General features: G+C 32.1%; 4 protein-coding genes across 5 annotated transcripts; 3 read left to right on the top strand and 1 right to left on the bottom strand.

Annotated features, from left to right (window-relative positions):
- The first annotated feature begins 992 nt into the window (after positions 1-992).
- LOC123923309 lies at positions 993-6,690 on the top strand. Of its 2 annotated transcripts, none has more exons than XM_045975997.1 (8): positions 993-1,228; positions 2,938-3,243; positions 3,484-3,683; positions 3,816-4,166; positions 4,261-4,461; positions 4,622-4,692; positions 5,469-5,608; positions 6,080-6,690. In XM_045975997.1, exons 1-8 carry the CDS (start codon positions 1,168-1,170, stop codon positions 6,424-6,426), a joined length of 1,677 nt encoding a protein of 558 aa, XP_045831953.1. In that variant the 5' UTR covers positions 993-1,167; the 3' UTR covers positions 6,427-6,690. The 2 variants fall into 2 exon arrangements, with proteins under 2 accessions (XP_045831953.1, XP_045831961.1); XM_045976005.1 differs by having other exon boundaries at positions 1,025-1,228; positions 6,107-6,690.
- A 9,502-nt stretch (positions 6,691-16,192) lies between these two features.
- On the top strand, positions 16,193-17,757 carry LOC123888607 (LOB domain-containing protein 29-like). Its single transcript, XM_045937692.1, has 2 exons — positions 16,193-16,555; positions 16,925-17,757. Exons 1-2 carry the CDS (start codon positions 16,265-16,267, stop codon positions 17,348-17,350), a joined length of 717 nt encoding a protein of 238 aa, XP_045793648.1. The 5' UTR covers positions 16,193-16,264; the 3' UTR covers positions 17,351-17,757.
- A 1,933-nt stretch (positions 17,758-19,690) lies between these two features.
- On the bottom strand, positions 19,691-21,120 carry LOC123899057 (LOB domain-containing protein 16-like). The gene is made up of 2 exons (XM_045950111.1): positions 20,777-21,120; positions 19,691-20,033 (listed from the first exon to the last, which is right to left on the bottom strand). The coding sequence occupies exons 1-2, from the start codon at positions 21,080-21,082 to the stop codon at positions 19,779-19,781; spliced, it is 561 nt and encodes a 186-aa protein (XP_045806067.1). The 5' UTR covers positions 21,083-21,120; the 3' UTR covers positions 19,691-19,778.
- A 938-nt stretch (positions 21,121-22,058) lies between these two features.
- On the top strand, positions 22,059-25,178 carry LOC123898653 (outer envelope protein 39, chloroplastic-like). Its single transcript, XM_045949669.1, has 11 exons — positions 22,059-22,117; positions 22,414-22,480; positions 22,729-22,767; positions 22,891-23,035; positions 23,143-23,301; positions 23,479-23,549; positions 23,644-23,722; positions 23,817-23,932; positions 24,227-24,374; positions 24,470-24,539; positions 24,800-25,178. Exons 1-11 carry the CDS (start codon positions 22,084-22,086, stop codon positions 24,955-24,957), a joined length of 1,086 nt encoding a protein of 361 aa, XP_045805625.1. The 5' UTR covers positions 22,059-22,083; the 3' UTR covers positions 24,958-25,178.
- Positions 25,179-25,492: the final 314 nt, after the last annotated feature.

Raw genomic sequence — 25,492 nt, 5'->3', positions numbered from 1 at the left:
CATCCCGAGTAGTATAAAGGCCATTCAAATTGCATTTCCAAGTGTATCGGTCGGTGACGAGGAGATTTAAGCAAACATGTAGCAATTTCAGACGGTCTTCGACTTCAGAAGGGATGGTTGTATACAACGTGCTAAAGTCCCACTTACCATCTATGTAGACATCCCCCACTCTCATCTGGAGGTCATGGATATCAACATACTGGTTAGCTAAAATGCCGCTGCCAGACCAATTTGTATACCAAAAGGAAGTATTTCCATCACCGAGACGAAATTGAAAACCATCTTTAAGGACCAATAAGGCTTTCATAATGGCATTCCAAATGACCGAACCTTGTTTCTTTGAAATAGTGATGAATACATCATCTTTGACATATCTGTGCTTCATTATTTGAACCCATAAAACATCCTTATTTTGGTGAATACTCCAGACCAGCTTGCCTAGGAGGGAAGTATTTCCTTAATGCTTTACTTAAAAAAAGTGTCTAATAATATCTCGTCTTTTGTTCCTCTAATAATATAATGCTGTCTCCGTAAGTTGGTAAGAATATATGTAAAATGCAGAACCTTTTTTTTAACCTTGGTACATTCACTTATTCACTTTAAGAAAAATAAATAAATTTATACTTGACTAAAAAAAGTACTTGATATATTGTTATTTTTAAGGATATTGTTATTTTTTTTGTTTGATTATATATTGTTCTTTGTATTGACTAAAATTATTTCACACACGCATCGAATAATATGTTGTCATAACATTTAATAAATATGATACATAATGTATTTTAAAACACATTATATAATATGTCAATATATTATTGAATGCAGGTATAAAATAATTTTACACTGGACCGCGGTTCAATCCCGCAACTACGATCGAGAGGGAGCTAGAATCACTCGATGTCAGAATTGAGCCCGAACCGTATTCAACCGGTTGTGAAATTTTTTTTTTTACTGCATATGAATTAAATTCTATTTATATACTGTATAATTCTATGAAAAAATAAAAAAAAAATTTCAATTTCAATAGCAAAACCGTGTGAAAGAATCGAAGAGAAGAAAGGGGCCAGGTATATATATTCCTGAGGCGGTGTCTAGTTTCTGTAATGTAACTGTAAGATTCATCTCCTCCTTCCTTCCTTCCGAGTGAGACCTGCGCGTTATCAATTCATGCTTCACTTCCTCTTCCCAATGAACACTCGATACGTCAAGCAACTCCTCCGCAATATCTGTAACTTCATTTTCTTCTTCTTTCAATTTTTCTTTTCAATTTCTTCACAACTTGTTTGCAATTGCATGCTAATATATTTCATATGCTTCATGTTATTATTATTTTAAAGATTATTATTACCGTTAGATTTATGAAATAATTAGAGTAAATAGTTTATGAAAAATGCAAAATCACTAATTCATGTGGTATAAATGGAGTCTGCTTTCATAATTGTATTGTACTCACTGTTACTTCAGAATTGATGTCTAAATGAACCAAGTGATTTGTCTCAATTGGTTAATGAGCCCCCCCCCCCCTCCCCCCGGAATTTGTTTCGGGATAACCGATTTTGATTCCTGATGGGAACAATTCTTGGCCAGACTTTACTTGCCTTCCGGCCGAACTTTGGATTACCAGAGCTCATTCTCCTGAAAACCAAAGGGTTAATACAAAAAAGAAAAAGAAAAAGAATTAATGTCAAAATGTGATATTCTTGTTGCATTTCCCTAGTTCCTACCAAATACGATACTGATTTGAAAACAGAAAACAATGTATTACTGATTTTAATTTGTGAAATACAATCGTAGAAACTACATAAAGAAGAGCAAATGGAGGGTGTAGTGCAAGAGGATTTTGATTTCAATGATTTTTCTTTAGACATGATTTAGAATAGGTTATTATGGCATTGTTTGATCTTGTAGCTAACTTCACCTTGTGAAAAAAGTAGTTTTGTTGTTGTAATTAGTGTTATCGATATCAGAAAGTAAAATCCTCCATTTTAAGCCAGAGATGGTGGCTTAAATAGTTGCTATAGTGCAGTGAATTTGATCAAATCACCGTTGTTCCGCTATATGCTATTGATATTTATTAATACAAAATATTGTCAAATAGCGGTGCTATAGCACTATTGAGTAGAGCAATTTGAACAAACTGTTACTTTCCACGATCTGCTATTTACAACATTGGTAAACCGCCATGGTGCTAATAAGTAATAGCCTATCAGTCTGGTGCCATGTCAGCAACCAGCACTAGCTTCACATTTCTATCTTAACCATTAAAAAAAAAGGCTTTATTCTTGTAATTGACTCTGCTGAGCCAGACTATTCTTTAGGCTGTAAATACCCACACCTTGTATTCTCAAGTCAGTTTTGCACTACTGTAACAGATTACAGTTAGATTAATTCAATACTCACCTTTATGCTGCTTCATACACCATTCTTCACAAATTTTCCATGGCAGTTGTCAAAACATCTGCCACCACAATCTGTCATGGCGCCGTCATGGCCAAATATTTGACAACATTGGTTGTAATCCTTGCAAAATAGTTTTGCACGTCTTGCAAATAATCATTTCACATAGTTGTTGGGTGTTTTGTAAAACATCTATTTTTCTTAAACTTTGTTCAAGATGCCTGTTGCTGATGTAGACCTCGAGGAAGCCCCCAGGCCTCCCACGAGGACAGAAGAGATGGGAAAAGAAGTAGAGACAGCACTATGGGGTTTGAACCCAGACAACCTAGTTTTATGTTTCTCAACTCTATTAACTGAGTGTCATCAAGGGTTCTATGCAAGGGAACTGATGAATGATGCTCCATGGCCTGTCTCCAAGACTCCAGCACGAGATTTTTTGTTATAAATCTGGTCATGGTTTCTGCATTTTCATTAATACAATTGTGTTGCTAATAAATACTATCTGAATTTTCATGTCTATTTTCTATATTCAATGTGCAGATTGTACCAAATATTATCTCAACAGAGAAGAACCATATCGGAACTATTTGCATAGTGTTTTTACCCGACTTCAATTGCAAAGGTCAAGAGCAGACAAGGCAGAAAAAGATAAGCCAAAAGAAGTGCAAGAAAGTTGTCAGGTTTCTTCCAAGCCTAAAGTTAATAAGGCAGATGACAATTATGGGATTAGCAAATATAGTTCTGACGAGGAAGATCCATCAGATAGTAAGTGGAAGTTAGAGCTGGATTGGCTCACTAAGGCACTTGAACCAGCTCTGCAATTTTGTAGGTGGGCTCTGCCAACAGGTCTGTTAAGTGTTAACTTTATAACATGTTTCATCTGATGGAGTTAGACACAGCCAGCATGACTGCAAATTGCAAGTACCTTTCTATAAAGCACGTTAGAAACAAGCTATATAAAACATTGATTCAGATCATTAGCTTGTATTTTGTGCATTCTCCATAAACACCTAATCATATTATGTTCCAGTTTGCTTTATAAAATTATAATAACACAAGGCTGGCTCTGTATTCCATGAAATGCAGGAGATGGGATTAGAAACAAACCTCCTCCAAATAATCGATCCCTTACGGAAATAATTGCTCACATCCAACGAAGCAAGATAGGAATCCAGGATTGGAGCTTGGGTGACCTTACAATTGGCCTGTATCTGATCTATCTTCGTCAAGCTTCCACACATCCATTCGAAGATCTCAAAGGCATCCAGATATCGTCAGAATCAATAGTAACTTCTGAAACTGTAGTTTAGAGGCAGAGGGCACATAATCTCATGTGATATTGAAATCTTATCTGTTAGCATATCTCTACAAATTATTGTTGTCCACTATTTTTATCAATGTATCGTACTGGATTTCAGGTCCAAGATCTCATTTATCATATTGAGTTGGCTAAAGGTGCTTATAAGGCTAATCCTGCAGTTCTTGCAAGGACCAGCATGCTCCGAGAAAGTAATGTCATAAAATTTGTTAATAACTCCAGTGTAATGAGGCCTGCATATTATATAGGTGTCGACACCCGTAAAAAGCTTGTAATTTTGGGCATTCGTGGCACACATGCTTTGTACGACCTTATCACTGATATTGTTTCCTCAAGTGACGGTGAAGTAACCTTTGAAGGCTATTCAACCCACTTCGGCACTGCTGAATCTGCTCGTTGGTTTCTTCATCATGAGATTGGAAACATAAGAAAATATATGCAGAAACATGAGGTGGAGATGGTCTTAATTTATCTGTTATGATTTTTATTTCTTAGTTTAGTTGTTTTCTTGTCCATACTGTGAGGTGTGGCTAACCCATTAACAGGGATTTAGGTTAAGACTTGTTGGTCATTCTCTGGGAGGTGCAATAGCTTCTTTATTAGCAATAATGATCCATAGAAAATCATCAAAGGAGCTGGGATTCAGCCCTGACATTGTAACTGCTGTTGGATATGGAACCCCACCTTGTGTTTCCAAAGAACTTGCTGAAAGCTGTGCTGGATATGTAACAACAGTTGTAATGCAGGTGAGTGATTGCATTCTACAATGCCCGTATGACTTGATCTAGAAGAAAGGAATTATATCTATGTTGGTCCTCATGTGTCTGAGTTTTTTTCCCCAAGCTTTGTGTGTATTTATCTATCGGACTTCCCTTTTTGACTTGTTATTTTTTAATATATGTACAGGATGATATTATACCTAGATTAAGTGTAGCTTCACTAAGAAGGCTAAGGAATGAAATTCTTCAAACTGATTGGTGAGTAACATTTAGTTTATTATCTTGAACAGAGAACCTTCATAATTGTTCCTTAGGAGGAATATAATAGGAGATGAAGGAAAAAACTAATGAATCAGTTGCAGTTTTGTTATAGAAAGTATTCATATATTTTATTTTGAGGAAGGATCAAGTTACTCCCGTACTAATTTTGAGCAGAGTTACTTCACTTAATAGCTCATGATCAACAACAAAGTTCACCAATCCAAGTTCAGGCACACAAAGTTTCATTTAAACCCAAAGTTTATAGCTATGTAATTTGACAGTACACAATTTCATATATTTTAAAATGCTTATTAAAGTTCATTTGATGAAGTATCAAATTAAATTTTTTAATTTTATGGAAATAGGTGGACTTTATCTACACAATAAGAACTTTTAAGTCGACGGGTAAATTGGTGAAATTCATCATTTATAATGAGTTGTTAAGCGAAGTAGCTGTGCTCCGAGTTATTCTTGTAATAACTTGATCCCTCCTTTATTATTATTGCAATTATCTTCATCACACATGTGAATTTTGTTTAGTATAGTGAATGGGTAACTCCATTTATTGGAAGGTGATATTTGCTAAGCGGGATATGGGGGGTGAAAATGCGTGAATGATTACTGAATATTCCAAACAGAGAATTTGTACAAACTGTAAAGCTTAAATATAAAAAATCTAGTAAGTATCAAGGGATTCAGGTCTTCTAAAGCTTTATATGTATTTGGTATTAGCTAACAAAATGTTTGATCAAATGGTATGATAATTTCTTCAGGATGAGTGTCATTGAGAAAGAAGACTGGAAACGATTCATAGATTTAGTTACAAATGCAAAGCAGGCGGTGTCTTCTGTGCAAGATGTAGCTCACAAACTTGCTGATTATGCCAATTTCAGGAGAAACAAAAGTCCATTTGGTACATGTTTCTCTTCTGGTCCAAAACTTAATTTTCTCTGAAAAATTGATAATAGATTCTTATTATACAGTTCCACCCTTTCAAACATCAGATGACCTGCAGCTCAGTGGCCTTCCTATTTTTATTTATTTATTTGTTTTTGGGGTGGGGGATATGCTATTCGTTGTTTTTCCATCTTCAATAAAATCCTCTCCTCTGAGGCCATGCACAGTGGCAGAACTGCATTTGCCACCCTACCCACAAAATAACAAAAATATAATAATGACTTGCCAGTTTGTTGATTTCAAACTTCTTTCTTGCGGTCAAGATGCATTTTTTGGTGCACGCAGTATAAGTAGCAAGAAAAAGATATCTGAATGTTTAGGCATCACAATTTGGTTAATTTTTTGATGTTTAATGCGTATTTGTGAATTTTAGTTTCCTTTATCTTGTTATCTTTCCAACATAAACTGTTTTGGTGTGTTCTAACAGTTGAATCCGTTGGTAAGGAGTTGCCAGTGACTAGAGAAGAACCTTCGCACCCCAAAGCAGCAAAGGAGAATTCAGATGTCATGAAGATTGAGGAAACTAAACCTGCAGTGTCTGAGGAGTTATTTATACCTGGGTCTGTTTACTATCTGAAGAGGAACCTGGAATCCCAAAATGATGTTGAAAAGGAAGTTTACACCCTTTTGAAGAGGCAACCTGGGGAGCATTTCCAGAGGATAATCCTTTCCGGCAATTTCATCACAGACCACAAATGTGATAGTCACTTATATGCTTTGAGAGATGTTCTGAAAGGTTTGCCGTGGCACGGCGAGGAAGGTATTTTTCAATAACAGATATTTTAGTTACTTTTTTATTTTTAAGTGGTTCCATTCGAATGCAATGAAACTGTGATACAGTAAACTTAATAACTAGTTTTCTGCACTTAGAGGGTATCTTACAGGTCTGTAGTCTGTCTGGAGGTGTTAGGAACAATAGCATAGTAGATTAGTAGTTAGGCAATTTATGTAAAATAGAATAGTTGTTCCTATCCTAAAAATAAACACTGGAATAGTTGTGAAGAAAATATTCAATCATTGTTGGGTTTCTTTTCATAAGGCGGACATGTTGTGATTCATGTTTTGAATTTGTATATACTCATGTTTTAGATCTCAACTAGTGATTGTTGTGACTTGTGGGTTTGAGGAGGTGTGTTTGAATTCCTTCATTCCTGTATTTTTATCTACAATTGTTTGTTAAGTATATCATTTTCTTGTAATTCGGTGAACTATTTATAGCCCATTCAAATTCAAGACGTATTTTTCAGCCAGTAAAAGTATAGACTATACTATAGAATAAAATGCAGCTCAAAGAAATGATCGAAAAAACTTAACCTGGACTTTAGTAAATCTTTTGTTTGTGACCGTTTCTATATTCGAGGGGACACATTCAATGTGGGATACATGAGCAGTTGGCGACAGGATGCTTTGATACTCCGACATGACTTGCTTAACTTGATTGATCCTCTGATCCTGATTTTATTTTACTTAGTTCTAGTATTAGTAAACTGAATTCATAAATTTACTTATCAAAGTAGAATAATTGAAGAGCTTTCACTGAACGTGTTTTGGGGCGTCTAATAAAAGATTAGGCTCACCTTCACAGTTTAAGACTTTCTTGTTGTTAGTGTTTTTCTGTTTTTTTGTCCTCAAGTACCTTACCTTACCACTTGGATTGCGCTTTCACTTTTTGTCAAGGACAATCTCCACTAGTCACATTTTTTTTGTTGAGTTGTTTTGGCAATCATTGAAACATAAAGCAAAGGAAGAGTGGGTTGTAATCGTTTAATGAATGATTGACAAGAAATTCTTTTGTTATTGCCGACCTATTATTGGGAGAGCTCGAGGATCAACCTATATGTTGCATTCATATGTGGCATGTTTTACTTAACTTAAGAAAGATGTCTGCATAAGTTTTGGCTGTATTTGTAGCCCTTGCAAGGAAGATGTGATGCCATAGCTTCTATGTGAAAACAGTTATTTTGCTTTATAGTTTTGTTATGCATTATTTTGAGTTTTTAGTGGCCATCAAAATCATGCTATATGGTGGCATAGAAAACATGCATGTATCCATTTAATTGCAGAACTTAAACAAAAGTTTTTTTGTTTGTTTATACTGTATTATACAAAACCTACGATAACTAGGCGTGATTCTTTAGATTGGTAATTGGTTATTTATTTCTTGTATTCTTTTCACGTATATGAACTGATGCAAATCATTCCTCACTGAGAATTTGCATGTGATGATTTTTTTTATTGGTTTTATCTAACATGCACTGGTGAGACAAATCTTTTAGCATACACAAACTTGTTTTTACTATTGGATGACCAATATATGTCGCTGTGACAGGAATTAGGTATAGTTTAATAGTTTTTATTTGATTCAATGGCAAGACTTATTGATCTAATGGTTCAAATAAGTTTATGTGAAACAGAGAACTGTGTGTTAGCATGCTTCCTTCATGTAGCCTCACAAAGGTTCTTTTTTCAACACCGTTGCGGCCGTATGTTGGGTTTGTCTTGAAAGAAGGATGTGATTAATTGACGTGAAAGTTTTTGCTTACCCAAACTATATAGTATAAAAATGAATTATAGGAAAACATAAAATCATATATGAACCAATAATAACGTTCGTGCATGAGTAGGTTCCTTGTGTCATTGAACTCGAGGATCAAAAGCTTCGGAAAGGTATATAGTGGGAGAGGATCCTCTCCAGTGACATAACAGTCCAGTGAAATCTCAATCAATGAGATTAATACTTAAAATATAAAATAAAGAGTGAGATGCAGTATTAATGGGTGAAATTTAAACTTGAGAAAATCCAATGAAAATCTCACCGGAGATAATCCACTCCCGGTATGTAGTAGTTGTTAGGTCAGGTGAAAGCCAATAAAGCAATAATGCAAAATTGGGATTAGGGACATGATTTGATGTGACATTTGGCTATTTCATAGGTAGCACTTCACTCCCTACCATTTTTAATATTGCCACCACGTTACTAAATCAAGGAAGTATTGTCTTCCATCTTTAGCAAATTAGCATAAAATAAAATTAGAAAAATGTTAATTAGTGTTTCATGACCACTAGTTAAGAAATTAAATATAGTAAAACAGTTATAAAACTTTTATAATTTATTTTTTAAAAATATAGAGAATGCTCATTTCAATACAAAATTTACTATTTTAAATTTCTTTAACTAATATTTCAAGAACTAATTAGCAAGACTCTTATGATTATATAATAAGATATAGTAGAAATAATAGTAGTACTTACTTATTTTCATTGTAGGTGCCTAGGTGGGTCGGCGCCAAAGTTTAGGTACGTAACTTGTTTGTAATCGGGCCTAAATTTGTAGGAGGGTCAGATTCTAGATTTTGTATAATATGGACTTCTAAAAAGTGTCCAATTAAGATCTTTATTAAATAGTGGATTTTTTAATTATAAAAAGTTAAGAGGAAATATAATATTTGATTAAAATTTATTAAAAATAATGAGAGTTCATATTAGATGCACCATGAATTCTGTATCGTATAGATAAATTAGTGAAGACAAACCAACATAAAAAAAAAAAATAAAACCCAACGTCGTTTCAGTATAGTACAAGATGGTTTGTCTCTAAAAATTTTAAAAAATTAATAGACAAACCAACGTCAAAAAAAAAAAAAAAACTAAAGAAAATTTTGAAAGAAAAATTTCCAAAGACAAAACTTGTAGACTAACTTAACCCATTAACATTATTACATTATTAGTACTTTTATATGAATAATAATATATTTTAAATGATTTATAACGTCTAATGTTGAACGTCTTCATCCAATTTCAAGCTCAAAATTTTATACGTAATTTTGTATGTGAGTTTTAGTAGTAGTTACTCTTTACAAACAAAAAATAATGTCTTCCAAATAAGATTAATTTTTGCAATGAAATAAATGTGTATGTGTGTCTTTATGCTTTTTCCAGGTTGTCTCCACTTGTGATTACCGAGTTTAATTGGTCATATAGAAAGTTCTCTTCTCACAATTAGTAATCTTCTCACAAGCAAGAACAATAATATCTCTCATTTATCTGTTACTTTGATATGACAACCCATTGTTCTTGTAATTTATTAATTCATATAATTAATAGTATAAATTAAATCCATCCCACATTTCATGGTTTAGCTTTGAAGAACTGCCCCCTCTTCAAACTACATTTTATTTTATTTTAAATCTTAAAGTCTCTTGTGAATAAATTAGTATGTGCAAAGTACCGTGAACTAGCTATATTTATTTCCATTATTTGTTTGTATATAGTCTTGAAAGTGAAAGTTTTTTTCAGATGTTTCTCAATCATATTAAGTAACACTATTTTCTTTTCCAGTTGGTATTAATTTAGATCTTCAATACTTAGTTGGTATTATATAGTCGCTTTTGAGTTGCATCATCATATCATGGGTTATCTTTGAGATGTGGATTAATTAGTATAAATAAAATATCACATTTTTATTAGGTTTCATTGGCTCTAACAAATGTTGCACATGTGAAGACTATTTATATTTGAATTTATATTTTATATAACAATATTCTAGTTAACTGACTCATCTTTAGTAGGCGAGTTGCTAACTAAAGACATGCAAAATCATCTTATTAAATTAGTGGGAATACATCTGAACATCATCTTAATAAATTAGTTAATTATTGAGAAAAAAAACCCCGACTCATCTTTTTAGTAGGCACAGTGATAATTAAATTAACTATTCATTTTATTAATTGGATGTAGAAAGTAAAGAAAAGAAAAACATCTAAAAAAATGAGTGAGAATACAATGACTCAATAAATAACTTTGAGATGAGTACTAATTATAAATGGTCATTTTTTTTTATCTAACTCTAAGATGAGTTTCCACGCTTAAGGTACGTTTAATTAATACGTAAAATGTAAGTACTAGACAAAATACAAGATAGAACAACATATATGATAAATTTTAAAGTATTGAATAAATTTGTCTTTCAAGCATACATTTTTACTAATGAGTTCATAGGTTGGCGAGTCGGCCCGCAAAATAACTTTTTTATTTTCTTATAGGTTTATTATATGAATTACATTTTTTTTTTTTGAAAAAAATAATATTTTTCAACAACGCATAGTAAAAAATAATTCAAGATTAATAAACTCAAATTACGTAGTAAATAATAATGATTAATAATTCAACATGGAACTAAATTGCTTCATGCAAACCAAATTATGAGTCCCTATGCCATATTCCATGTGACACATGCATGAAATTAGACGCCTCTGATTATTACTATATTTATTTGTTTTTTTTTTATAATCAAAAATTTATTATAAGGGAGTACAAAGGGGTACTCAAATCCTTACAACAAAGAGCACTAAAGTAAGTGCTCAGAATACAAGACATATATGATTGAAACACCAAAAAGGAAAAGGAGTACAAGTTCTACGTCCATACCGACTAGTGAACCACAACAAAGAATGAAGTTTGATTGTCTCCAATAACGACGAAACATCCGGAATATTGCCCTTAAAAATTACTTTATTGTGAAGATTCCAAATATTCCAAGTGGTTGCCAACCATACCAAGTACCGGAGACGACCTTTGTCTTTCATTTTGAGCAAATTACCAAATAAAAGAAAATGATCTCTACCTTCGACTCCGGTTTGTAACGATGCCCTAACCAAGATAAAACTTTGTTCCATACTCCCTTACTAAAAGGACATGAAAATAAAAGATGTTTTTCGTCCTCAGTTTGTTGAAAACAAAAGACGCATGATAATTCATGATGATTAGTCAAAATATCACGGTGATGAAGAGCTGCTCTAGTTGGTAATCTGTTTAATAATAACCTCCAACCGAAAACATTTACTTTCGAATGAACACCCGACTTTCAAAGGCGCTGAATGACCTTGAGCACATGAGCATCTTAAAGCTCTACCTGCCACAGGTCTAATATATTTATTTGGTTTCAATTCGCTACATCCTTGCAATATCAATGTCATTATTCAAAATGAATAAGTCCATGATAAAACAAAGCATCAATAAAAACAATAAGTCTTTGATATTTTTATTAATTTAATAAAATAGATATATTAAAAATACAATAAAGCCTAAATTGAATGTTAATTAATCGATAGTGTGCTATAGCCTATAGGGTAAGAACAAGCTCTTAATACACATGGAATTGAAGTAGTTACTTGTAGATTTCTTCTTGATATATATATATATATATATATATATATATATATATATATATATATATATATATATATATATATATATATATATATATATATATATATATATATATAAGAGGGAAATCCAAGCCCTAGATATCTGGCAATCATCATAAACGTGTGGCCCTCTGTGTCGGCTTGACCAGTTTTGCCAAGACACTTGTCATCATTCATACATCCATCTTGCAAATGCAAAGTGCAAACGAGAAATATACTAATACTAACAATTCTCATGGCATATTAATTAATTTATGGCTAAAGAAAATTAATACTCCCTCCGATCCTAAATATAAGAGGAAAACTACTTTTTAGATTCATTGAGAATCTAATGTATTTGACGTACATTATAGACCGAATACATTATATTCTCAATGAATCTAAAAAATAGTTTTTCTCTTATATTTAGGACCGAAGAGAGTAACATGAATGAATGAGTGTCTTGTTATCTTATTCAACCTAGGTACACCTATAGCTTCCTAGCTAGACCTATTTGCGTATCTAATACTTTTGAGTTTAAGGACTAATATACCAAATAATAACAATATTAAGTTCTAACCAACACGTGCACCATTTTGTCTGATATGTTTGCACTACGCAAGAGCGGGTGCATTATTATTTCGGTGTAAGCCTATTGTTAATTTATCAATGACTATCTCTTTTAATATAGTAAGTATTACTTGTGGAATCATTTTTTGTATGCATTTATACCTCCATGATTAATCTTATAGTAAGGAGAGTGTTCACGGCAATGACTTGTTCAAATCAATATGATTTTCTTTTTACATGAGAGAAAAAAATGGAAAAGAAAAGAAATTGCAAAGGACATAGTTAAAGCATATTGCCTAATATAGTAGATGATATTGAACTATACTATTAGTTTCCAATTTAGCAAAGAATATGGATACAAGAGTTCCACTCCCAAAGAATACGATCAATACTATAGAAATTAAATATTTCACTGCTTATTAATTATAAGATTTGCATAATGGTGAAATCTGTTTAGAAATAGTAAAATTTTATTAAGCTATTATCCACTTCTAGATATAAGAAATGAGTAGAACTTTCAACTATGTTTTTTTAAGGAACATTTCAACTATGTTGACACCCTAAATATCCTCATCCTATATTTATATCCCATATTATATAATTGAAAAAAAAAATACAACGGGAGGAGACTAGGCCTGACTCCAAAGAAAATAAAATAAAAGTAAAAGTAATGTAGATTAGGCCAGAACAAAGTATCCCAACATAAATCATCCGAAAAAACAATGGCAAAAAGTCACACCTATTTAGGAATGACCATTGTAAATCTAGTAATTACCTTTATAAACACATATTTAACCGTGCACCCTTAGAGCGAGTGCGGTAAAAGTAGCTAGAGGAAATATATATATATATATATATATATATATATAAATTCACTTAGAATGTAAATGTACATCCTCCTTGTAATAATAAATTAAAATGAAAACAGGTAGTTGAAAATGTTGAATTAATGCTTCCTGGGGTATGTAATGTATGTATTTTATATATAGTTAGTTTCGTCATCTTTTGTTGGGTTTGTCTTCCACAATTCAAGACCTTCTTAAGAAGCCAGACCTTTATTTTAACGTTTTGCTATTATTCTGCCACCCTCTAAATTCTCATATCATTTCGTTTGTTTTGTCTAGATTCGTGCATTTCTTTGTTTTTTTAATCCACAAGATTTATTGAGTAAGTATAATTTAGTACAGCACGAAACATTGCACGGTTGTTCCTGACGTGTAGTCCATCAAGCGTGGGGCTTCAATAAATAAATTAAAGAATTTGTGATGGTACAAACTGTCACAATTAGACATTTGTAATGGTTTGCGAACAGTCGATGATTTGTGTGTCGCTAAAACACTATGCGACATTTTGCAAACCATCACAAATGTCTAATTGTGACCGTTTGTACCTTTGCAAACTGTAATTTTGACAGTTATAAAACGCCAAATTTTCTGGTAGTGTGGTATCGTCAAAATCCATAGTGAAGCGTGGAATCCAACAAAAACATTGATTGATTTGCAAAAAATTGTATTGAAGCTTGATGATGATGATAATAGTTTACTCTTGTTGAGTATTTCTAGGATGCACTCTTTTATAAGGAATCCATTATTACCTTGGAGGAGGTCCAATAAGTGATTAAGACCAAATAGCCAACCATGCTTAATCCTTCAAAAAAAAAAAAGCTAACCATGCTTAAAGAAATGAAGATGGGGAATAATGTGGCAAGGCTTGAGTGGGGGCCGGGTGGGAGGGGGTGTATGGTGTCGACAAATCGAAGTATAACTACTTTAATTGTTGTAAGGCCAATCACTACAAGAAGGATTGTTTCGAGTTAGGAGAAATGATTTTTTTAGTGCAACTTGCAATTGTCTCAAAGGATGATTATGAGAGTCTAGACTCTAGAGTCGATAATGGTAACAAGTTGGGAACCAAAAAAGAGTTTGGTCATAGACTTCGGATACTCCTACCGGCCACATGCCTCAAAGGAAAGAATACTTTGAGACTTTGGATGTGAAAGTAGGTGGAGTCGTTCATCTTAAAAACATGCACTTTGATGATTGCATTTCGCGGATTTTTGATTTTTTGCTTTTGTCACAACGTATAGCTTTTTTCTGACCATTAATATCACTTGCATCACTCTCAATTATATATATATTTCACTTTATACTTATAGTAATTAATTAAATGTGAATACTCCGATACATAATGAAAGTAGTTTTATACTATGTATAAAGTGTGAAGTGGTCAGCTAAGTAATTTATTTTGAATTCGTAAAAAAAAAAAGGTAGTTTATTTTGATATTTAGAGACTAATTAATTAGTTGGGGACACATACACATTGTACATTTGGATGAGGTCTACATGTTGGTGGCTATAATATACTCGACAGGAAAAAGTAATTGAAAGTTATGAACTAGTATTTATTAAATGAAAAGTATACGGTATTGCTAGACAAACCTCGACCACCAAGGCTTAAACAATTCCAAAAGCCCTCTTTCTTTCTCTCTCACAACCTTATGTGTTCTAATTAGCTATTGTGTTGTCACTATCTTTTGTTTCACTTGTTAGTTGCATATTCTGCTTTTCTTTCATGTCTTTTAAGCTTTGATTACCTGTACTTATAGATGATACTAGCTAGTACTTATTATTCTCATCACTAGAATCCACCACTAAATGTTCATCATTTTTCTAATCGATCAATATTGTTGCAACAATAATTATTAATGAGTGCCAAATATATATTTTAGACTTGCATTAATACATGCTCATTACTTGTTTTTAGATAGTTTATTCCTTAGAATTTTACATTTAAAATGTAATGTTTTTGTCAACTTAATTAAGTTAATAGGGACTTGCACGCTCATTACTTATAGACCAACAATTCATACTATTTTTTCTTTAGGCAATTATATAAATTTTTTATTTTTTATTTTTTTTGGAAAATAGGCTAGATAAACTAATTCTTTTTACTAGTTGATCAAACGATCAATAAACAATGGTACATCATAAAAGAAGTATGAGCACTAGCTAGTATAAAAAGAAGTATGTCTGAAATTCGAACTCTGACTCTTACATATAAAAGATGATATTTATACAAATTAAGTTAAGTTCACGGAACAATCTATTCTCACATTCGTCTCTATTGGTCCGCTACACTCCAATATTTATACATATATACAGGTACTTGCGGCTATACTTATAATATAAAGGTTGCACAAGATAATACCAAACAAAATGAATTTGGTTGATGCTAGCTCATTTGTCGTATAAGAATCTGAATGGAATCTCATTTTTCAGATAAATAAAATTGGGTAAACAACTATTATTGGTATCAATGAATGTATTAAATTAATAATATATTATTATATGTCTTTTTTATTAGTCATTTAATTTTGATTCTCGAATGTATTTTTAGTCAATTATTTTTATCTTCCAGTATATTTTCGTTAGTCATTTTAATTCATAAAATTACAAACAAAAGAGATATTTGAGATGTACTACTACTAGATCAAAATTAGTGGTTGCTCATACCACTCACCAGTAGACTAAACATAATGCCCTAATGATCATTTAACAATTGTTTCTGAAAAACTTTAAACTTCTTTTCTTAAAATTACAAAGTCATACTCTTATTTACCATACCTCATAAATGGTGTTTGACATAGTGCTTTTTATAAGAAAAAATAATGAACACTGTAGGCCATTAAGGGAACCAAATGTTATTGATTATTCATTATTCTAATCAACCCTTCCTCTTCCTCTGCTGTATATAAAGAACTTAATCAATGATTATGACTTGCACAAAGCTTAAGAGAGCAAGAAAACAAACCTCTCAAACCCCAAATTCAAAGGAAAATCATTAATCAATCAATTAAGATGGCTGGTTCTAGTTCTGTTTCTGGTTCTCCTTGTGGAGCTTGCAAATTCTTGAGAAGAAAATGTATAAGAGGTTGTGTTTTTGCACCTTATTTTAGTCATGAACAAGGTGCTACACATTTTGCAGCCATTCATAAGGTTTTTGGTGCAAGCAATGTCTCAAAACTTCTTGCTCATCTCCCTGTAAGTGATCGTTGCGAAGCCGCGGTTACAATCTCTTATGAAGCTCAAGCTAGACTTCAAGATCCTATTTATGGTTGTGTTTCCCATATTTTTGCCCTCCAACAACAGGTTTCTTAATATCCTTCTTAAAATTATTTTAATAATCAAAATAATGATTAAAACAAGTATAATGGTTTTAAATTGCAATTACGATCACAATTCTTGCTATGCCTCAAAATTTATATTGTGGCAAAATGCTTGCTGTCGATATTGTAGAGACTTCAAAATCCTTTATACTGCAATTGCGGTTGTAGACTACAATATTTTATTTTTTTTTTTGGTTTATAACCCTCTAGTTCCTAAGGGAAAGGGGTCCTAGTAGTCCAGAGTTCGGCCGCCAAGTAAGTAAAGTCTGGCCAAGAAAAATTAATACAAAAATTAAGTTCAATTTGTGCTTTTACTATGAGTTAATATGTGCAATTAATTTTGATTTTGTAGGTTGTTAATTTACAAACACAACTAGCTTATCTCAAAGAACAAGCATCACAAACTTGTGTCAACAATGCATCAACTAATGAAAACCCTAATGAAAAATCTACAACTCTTACTCCTCTCCAAGATCTTCAAAGTTTGTTCCATGTGGAAACTTCCAATAGTCACCAACTTAGGCAAGAATTTCATACTAATAACTTGTCTAATATTTCCTCAACAACACAATATTATGTTAACAACAATAATCTCATGGATCTAAACCCTATGAGCAATTATGAAAATTCAAGAGGAGTCATTGAAGAAAATAGTTCATTTTCTAGCTTTGAGGAGAGTACTTCTACTTCCATGTCCTATGACATGCAAACAAATAGAAGGACATGGGGTTTTGATGAAGTTGAAGACTTACATTCAGTGGCTTTTGGATATAGTTGATGAGAAATATTTATGAATCTGAGATAAATGATTAGTGAAACTAATTTATCATTTTTGAAAAATCGGTTGCTAAATCGGTCTCTCGCCAGTAAATCAGCCTCTATATAGATAAATTTTAGTAGTGATTTTCTAATTTCTATGCACTACTCTGTTGCCATAAATATATAAGCTAGCTAGGAAGTAAGGAAACATAGTTATATATATTTTGAAATTATATATAATTGGAATGGAAATCCATTTTCCTATTGTTTTATTTAAGCTAGTTAGTTTATAATTATGGCAAGTATAGAAGAATTCAGTGTAATTCTACTGAAAACATTGGTTTTCTATGAGGCTATGTACCAAATTGGTTTGTTCATGGTCATGAAATTAATCAATCTATATATATGCGGTAGCGATACCTCAAATTGAAAGTGTGTTATCTCATACATATCAGTGTTAAACATCAACACGTGTCGTTACATTTAATAATATTCTATATTATTTTCTCAAATTAATATGGGCACCGACATATCATTGTTATTGTCGTGTTTGATATATGTATCTTCGTCGATAGACCTAGCAAAGGTTATAATTAAAAAAATTGACAAAAGAAAATTCTAATTGTTTATCTAATTAATGAAAGATAAACACACTTGAGGTTTTACTCTGAAAGATTTGGAATATCAATGAGTGATGGGAATCCCAGAGTTATTGAATATGAATCCCCAAAATTCTGATGTAACATACAATTATTTTAACCCTATATTCTCTTGAGAAGCAAAAGATATATATAAAATCAGAAAAAAAATGCATGATTGGAGTAGATATATATTCTCTGAATGTTCTTCTGACAAGCAACCTTTCATTAATTTGTTTGCTCAATCATAACACATTTTGCATATTATTTTTTTTTCATTTCTCCCACTATGCCTTTTGTTTACAGTTACCAGATCATAAGCACGTCTGCACGTGCAATAAAACATAAGGTTATATGTCGACCAAAAAAAATAAAAATAAGGTTATATAATATTAAGTTCTAGATGTGAAAGTTCATTAGTTTCTATATAGGATCATGAAGAACTTAAAAATAAAATTAAGGTTATATAATTATTCAATTTTAGTCCCTTCATCAAATTTTTATACTTAAAAATGTTAGTTTAATATATTTTAAATAACATATGATTTGATGTTATTCAGGGGAATATTAATTATTTATATTTTATTAATTAAATTATAAAAATAAATAAATTCTAAAACTGGGATTTTGTTCCGGTTTAGAAGCCAACATGTATGTAAACCCAAAGAATATTAATGGTGTTTAAGAGTCAAATATGAATATTTTTAAGGATCATGTTAAACCCTTAGAACACTTGTTAAAAAAAAAAAAAAGTTTTGCATATTTCTCTTTAAGTATATATTAGTTTAGAAGGTAGATTCCGAATTTTTAACTTTCGAGGAAAAAAATTTGGGGGCCTAAGAAAAATGTGAAAGACCTAAAAAAATTCTTTTATTTTTAATGGACCCAATTTTGAAAACTTCTCAACCCACCACAAACATTTCTCGTTCACCCTCCAAAAAATCGAAAAACATTTTTTGAATTTTTTATAGTGTAAATTTTACACTAGAAAAACACTTCGAGACGTATTTTCCGATTTTTTTTGCGCGCTAGAGGGTAAACGAAAAATGTTGTGATGGGTTGAAAAGTTTTTGGTTTGAACTATCTTTGGGTGAAGAGGCCCAACGAACAAGTTAAAGGAATAATTTTCTTCTTTTAACAAAGAAATAAAATTATTAATTACTGTATAATGACATGTAATAAAATTATATTACGGGTCTTGCTAACGAGTGTCCCCGAGGTACTCTTTAAGCATTCCATTTAAAGAAACTTTTTATTCAAAAAGTTAAATACTACAATTTCCAATGTGTTGACTTTACGCATTCCGATAAAAATTCTATAAAAAACTTACTATATAAGGACTTAAAAAGTGCCCCGAGGACACTATTTAGCATTTGCCTTATACTATTATTTACCTTTCTTTTGTGGTTTTTCGTGTTGTCATCTATGGAGTAGTCTATTTTATTGTTTTTTGGGCTTTCGTTAATTATTTATATTGGGTTCTGAGTATGAATTGTATTTTTTTAGTAGTATAAAGGACAAAAATAGTACCTTTGTTAGTTTCATCTATTGAATTTACAAATAGAAATGCCTAATGAATATGTTATGTGTATTTATTGAATAAGAATGTATTTGATCAATCAAATATATCAATATATCAGTTATTCAACAAATTTAAAAAGTGAATATTTATTTATAATCGAAAAAAATGTATAGTAGGATACTATAGGCAAAGAGCATCCCTCAACATTATATATCCTTCAAGGAAACAAATTAAAGAAGACTAACTTTATAGCTAGCCTAATTATAGTTTCCCATCATTAATTATGATTAATGTCTCTTTAATTTGTTGCTTAGTATGTCTTGTATGCTCATTCCATCATTGATACTGCAGCTGCTATAATCAATTGAATCAAGTGAGCTCTTAGGAGATACAAGGTTCATATTTGTGGGACAAAATGGATTGATTAATTGTTGTTGACTAACAACATTCCCTGACCATTGATTCTCCATGTTCTTTGACTCCTCCAGGTTTTGACTTAGCTGTACCTTTGCTTGCATCAGTTGTGCTTGCAAGCTTGCTACCTAATCAAAATATCCAAACAGTGTACATAGGATCAATTAATATGACAATAATTTGTATTTTTTAAGGTTAAATTGCAGCATAACGGCTTACATATAGAGAAAACATCTAGAAGTGTATTTTGATCTATGAAACAATGAGACTCGGATACGACTCTGACACTAACACATCAAACACTGATAATCATTTATAAAAATGACATTTCAATTATATCTGTCGGTATTTGTTGGGCCGTTTAGGGGAAGCCTCATTGAGTTGAGTCAACATATTAGGCTAAAAGCAACCAAGTGACTTTTGACACCAACTCTCATTTGATATATTTCAACATCTCTCGTGAACCATCATCACTCTCTTATTGCTCCATCATCAAGTGAAACCAGACTCTGATACCACTATTGGGCCTTTCTGGAGGAGTCTCGCTGGGTTAGATCGATACATTGGACTAATTAAGAACAACACAAGTGACATGTCACACCAGACTTTTGCCCAAAACCTTAAGGCATTAGGTTTATAGGTCCTCTCACTTATATGTTGTTCAACATCAACTCTTCCAACTAATGTAGAACATAACTCACATGCAATTGATATATCTCAACAGTATTTGACATGTGTAAGACCACAAACACACGTCTTTGATCAGAAGTGTTGATTTTGATTTTGAATGTCCTAAAAACGAATTTCGAATTGTATTTATGAATGTCCTATAACTTGTGTTAAACTGTAAATTGTAGCTTTGAAAGTGTACCTGTTGTTGTAAGGCAAAAATATGGGAGACACAACCATAAACAGGATCTATAATACGAGCTTGAGCTTCATAAGCAATTGTTACAACAGCTTCAGGACGATCATGAGCAGGTATATTCAAGAGCATCTTGGAAACATTGCTAGCACCAAACACTTTATGAATGGCTGCAAATCTAATACTTCCTTGTTCACAACAAAAATAAGGTGCAAATATGCATTCAGATGTACACTTTCTACGGAGGAACTTGCAAGCCCCACATGGAGATCCTGAGCCTGAGCCGGAGCCAGATCCATTTGCAGAAGCCATAAAGTTTTAGGTTAATTAATTAAGTAGCTAGAAACCAAAGCGTGAAAATGAATGAAGAGAATAAAATTTTGAGGCACACGGGTAGATTAGAAAGTGGTGCAAAAATTGGAAGAATGGGACATTGGGAATTATAAGGGACAGAAAGGTGAATGGGAGGCACATGTGTATGGTTGTAAGGGGACATTTATTAATGATGATACTGTGACTTTTTTCAATTGCCAAAGAGGTTAGAAGTTCACTTACAAACTATGGAACCACATAAATAAAATTTTATGACAAGTTGACAACTCTTCCATTCGATCAAATAATTGTTCATCCTTTGTTCCTTGCTGTTCGTGTGCAATGAAGCACAGACACGAATACGGGTATCGGATACGATATATATTCGATACGGTGGTGATACGTTAATCATTGAAAATATAGGATATGATATCTTTAAGATAGGTATATTAAAATTAAAATTAGACTTTTTTTACATGGAGTAAAAGACTAGCAAATGATATATGTAAAAATATATGCCTCCCTACTCGGCGGTCTCAGTTACAACAAGAAAGATGTGTCCCTTTGCCTCCCTACATGCTTTCTAGTGGTTATTGCAGATTTTATTATGTGCAACTGGAAAATGTGATGGAAATTGTAATAACAATTTTTTGGTTTTTCCTTTGACCACAAATTAGAGTAACACAAACTGAAATACTTTTTCCTTAAATAAAAAATTGTCATCAATATTTAATTTTAAATAACACCAAGGTGTGATATTTAATTTGTACAGAGCTTGAACCAGAAGAAAAGAAAAGAATCATCTTGATGCATAGTTAGTTGGTGAAAGATTATAGATGAATAATTGTTCAAAGGTTGCTCTTTTTGTTGTCTCAAACAAAGAATGTCAAAACTAGAAAGCTTAGAATGTTCATTTCATCTTTTTCCCAACTGTTACATGTTTCTCTTTACTTTCATTAATTTCCAATCATTACTACAATTGTTGAATGTAGACTTCAGAAATGGGAGCTCGAAAAAGCATCCTTGCTGGCAAATGTTCATTTCTAACTTTTCTCCTTTAATCATAATAAAATATTCAATTTTGCTCATAAGACATTATTCTATTTACCATAGGAGTATTTTTATTTTCTCAAGGATCAAATTTCACCAATAGCACCAACACTTGTCATCGAAATCATGTTTAGTGTCTAACACATGTCACTATTTAATATCGACGCATGTGAATGATATGATTATATTCAATTAATTTATTTTACAAATTATAAATCATCTTTTTTCTGTCATTACTTTATAGACCAATTTTGATGACAATCAATTTTTTTGCCCTGCAGCAAAGTTTGATATTGGAATCAATTTCATTCAAAAGCTATGTAATTCTTATGTACCCTCCCCTCTCAGGTATTTGACAATTATTTATGCTTCTAAAATCTAAATAGAGAATACGTATTATTCGAAAATAGACTTTGTCTAACATGCACAAGTGATAAAAGTCTTTCGGTGCACATCACATCTCATTTAACTAATTGTAAGACTTATTGATTCAGTGGTGAAAAAAATTATATACGACGAAAAACTTATCTCATTTGTATACCATAAACTCGACTCTGAAAATATATATTTTATATGTTTCTTTTAAACTCCAACAGGATACCAAGTATTAGTCCATTTTCTCTACCTAGTGGCAGGTAAACAATATTGTTTTATTTTTATTAACATTAACATTAAATTAGGTTCTTAATTGTATTTTCAACAATGATTTGTAAGTGCATAGTATCACTATAACCAATATTTAATTTTGTTCATTGCAGCCTTTGTTTGAAGCATCCTGATTTATTTCTTAACAGTGACATGTTTGATATATCATGGCACAAGGGACTATATGATTCAAATCTCTTGATTGGTTATAGATATCCTAAACCTTTATGTCTTGGTCAACACTCTCTAACAATTCAGGTTAATTCTGTTACATATTGGATCAAACTTCATTGTAAATTCATAGATTCTTATAATTATGAAGAAAGAAACAAGAAACTTATGTTATTGAAGCTTTTCCATCACAGCATTCAATTTCACCTGAGGTTAGGATCCATGGAATTCCTATGAACAATTTTTCGCAATCCGCAAGTCAAGGTTTAAGGTTATCAAAATTGTCAATTGGATTGGATTTTAATGAACCATCAACCTCAAATTGGATAAACTCGACCGGTGTATACTTTAAGGTCCGTAGAAAAAATAAAATTAATACTACATTTATATAGTAAAGAATTTAATTTATATGCACCGTCGGTGTAAAGATATTTTGCACATGATACGTCCAATAATATATCACTTATATTGTGGACGGGGATAATAATCATAGAGGTAGAAATGATATATTGGTTCGATCAATTGTGCAGCGCATTCATTTTATCCATGACAGCGGTCGATCTATAAGCCGAGATCTAGATGGTTTTCCAGTAACTTGCAGGTTCATGATTCTTTTTTTTAATTTAGTCCTGTTGAGACAATTACTTGTTTGAATAATTTTAACATCACATGTAATTTTAAATCTTATCATGTAGTGGAGATTCATATGACAACATGATAGTGATTAATCAAAAAACTCGATTTGAAGATGTAAATGATCACAATTTTACTCATGTAAGTTATATTCACTGATTATTTTCCAAGAGGCAAATTTCATGATGCAAACTTGTTACTCTTACTAATTGAATACAAGTTAGCTTATTTTCAGTTCACTTTACAAATGGAACATGGGACTCCACTTCAACCAAACTTGCTAACCTTCAATCAATTTAAATTTTTTGCTTCAAAAGGAGTCAAACTTGGACCAGCTGTTTTTTCTTCTTGGTGAGTTTTTAAAGGATTTTATCATCGGCATAAAATGTCCTTAGAGTTATTAAATGTGATGTTTGTGCAGTGTGTAGTAAAAGTCACGACACTTTGTCAAAAGTGAAGGAAATTTTATTAAAAGTTGCGTTATTATACTATATGTCTAAAGTAGATAAAATCTTTACGAAACGTTGATATGATATATTTAAATTTAGATTTTGATATCAGTTTTTGAAACCGAACCAACCAAACCACCGGTTTTCTGACCTAAAACAAATGTACTCCATTTTTTTTCCGAATTTTATGTGGCAGGTTGAGTGGTGGTTCAATTGTAGGATCAATTGCTCCACATCAAGCTTTTGCAATTGGTGGTCCTAACAGTGTAAGAGGCTATGGTGAAGGTGCAGTTGGTTCTGGACAATCATGTTTGGTATCTAAAACTGAATTGGCAATCCCATTGGTATAATGTTCATAACTTTGCATGTGTTACAATGAATAAGCTATACCAAAATTGATGTATTGTTGACCTGACCATACTCCTTACTCAATTTGCAGAACAATAAACTTACAAGTGTTTTTTTCTTGGATTGTGGATCTGACTTGAGAAGTAGTCACAGGGTTCCTGGTGAGCTTTTTCAATGATCACTCCGAATAAATTTAAAATCGCTTATTTAACTTTCAGCTCTCAAAATGTGCTAAAGTTATATATAGTGATATTATCCAAATCGGATTAGTTGAAGTGTAGAAATTGACGCATTCCGATTCGACCACCATGATTGTCCCGAGTCCTGACTGTGTGAATGCGTCAATTTCTTGACTGTAATTGAAGTTCGATATTATGGTACTTTGTTTGGTTTAACATTTTAAATCCAATGAGAAATGCAGGAAATCCAGGACAGAGGCAGGGTAAACCAGGATCTGGATATGGGATTGGTTTTGGCATTCGATTCAAAACTAAGTTGGCTCAAATAAAAGTTGATTGTGCCATCAATGCCTTTCAACAAAGATCTGTCTATTTTGGAATTAACAATCTTGTTGTATGACAATCACGGTTAATACTCCTACTCCTATAATATAACTAATGGAAACGTTGGAAGACCAACATTATACTAGTTACAAAAGAATCTGGAAAACAAATTCATCAATTATTCAATATATCTGAAAAACAGTTTTTTGATTTTTGTTTGTTTGTTTTTGGTTTTCAACGCACTATCCAGTCCACTGGACCGCCTAATTTGGTTCAGGGATCAGTTCTTGCACTGGTTTCAAGCCCCTCTCGATCGCAATTGCGGAAGATCGAATCGTGATTCTTTTCTAAGTTCAACATTAATTACCACCGGACTAACTAATGATTATTAATTTTTTTGTTTATATTTGAAACCAAAGGGAGTAGTTAAAGAGAAGCTCTCAATAATTAGATTAGATAATTTAAAAATGTTAGTTTGAGTGAGTATCTCAAACACGTTTTTCACCATGAGGCAACAAGATTGCGTGACACAAAGCATGACGGACCTGGAGGGGGCAAGCAGGGGCCAAGGCCTCCCTCTCCCTCATCTACATACACTTAATATATCATAT

Source organism: Trifolium pratense, linkage group LG1, assembly GCF_020283565.1.
Source record: "Trifolium pratense cultivar HEN17-A07 linkage group LG1, ARS_RC_1.1, whole genome shotgun sequence".
NCBI lineage: Eukaryota > Viridiplantae > Streptophyta > Magnoliopsida > Fabales > Fabaceae > Trifolium > Trifolium pratense.
Note: the sequence above shows the minus strand (reverse complement) of the source record. Positions and strands in the feature narration are given on the sequence as shown.

Excerpts from the sequence above, each read along its gene's own strand:
- LOC123923309 (XM_045975997.1), top strand. The coding sequence starts at position 1,168 with ATGCTTCACTTCCTCTTCCCAATGAACACTCGATACGTCAAGCAACTC. Across the intron at positions 4,462-4,621 it reads TAACAACAGTTGTAATGCAG|GATGATATTATACCTAGATT; the intron begins GTGAGTGATTGC and ends ATATATGTACAG. Across the intron at positions 5,609-6,079 it reads GAGAAACAAAAGTCCATTTG|TTGAATCCGTTGGTAAGGAG; the intron begins GTACATGTTTCT and ends GTGTTCTAACAG.
- LOC123888607 (XM_045937692.1), top strand. The coding sequence starts at position 16,265 with ATGGCTGGTTCTAGTTCTGTTTCTGGTTCTCCTTGTGGAGCTTGCAAA. Across the intron at positions 16,556-16,924 it reads TTTTTGCCCTCCAACAACAG|GTTGTTAATTTACAAACACA; the intron begins GTTTCTTAATAT and ends TTGATTTTGTAG.
- LOC123899057 (XM_045950111.1), bottom strand. The coding sequence starts at position 21,082 with ATGGCTTCTGCAAATGGATCTGGCTCCGGCTCAGGCTCAGGATCTCCA. Across the intron at positions 20,034-20,776 it reads TTTTTGCCTTACAACAACAG|GTAGCAAGCTTGCAAGCACA; the intron begins GTACACTTTCAA and ends TATTTTGATTAG.
- LOC123898653 (XM_045949669.1), top strand. The coding sequence starts at position 22,084 with ATGGGAGCTCGAAAAAGCATCCTTGCTGGCAAAT. Across the intron at positions 22,481-22,728 it reads TATGTACCCTCCCCTCTCAG|GATACCAAGTATTAGTCCAT; the intron begins GTATTTGACAAT and ends AAACTCCAACAG. Across the intron at positions 23,723-23,816 it reads ATGATCACAATTTTACTCAT|TTCACTTTACAAATGGAACA; the intron begins GTAAGTTATATT and ends GCTTATTTTCAG.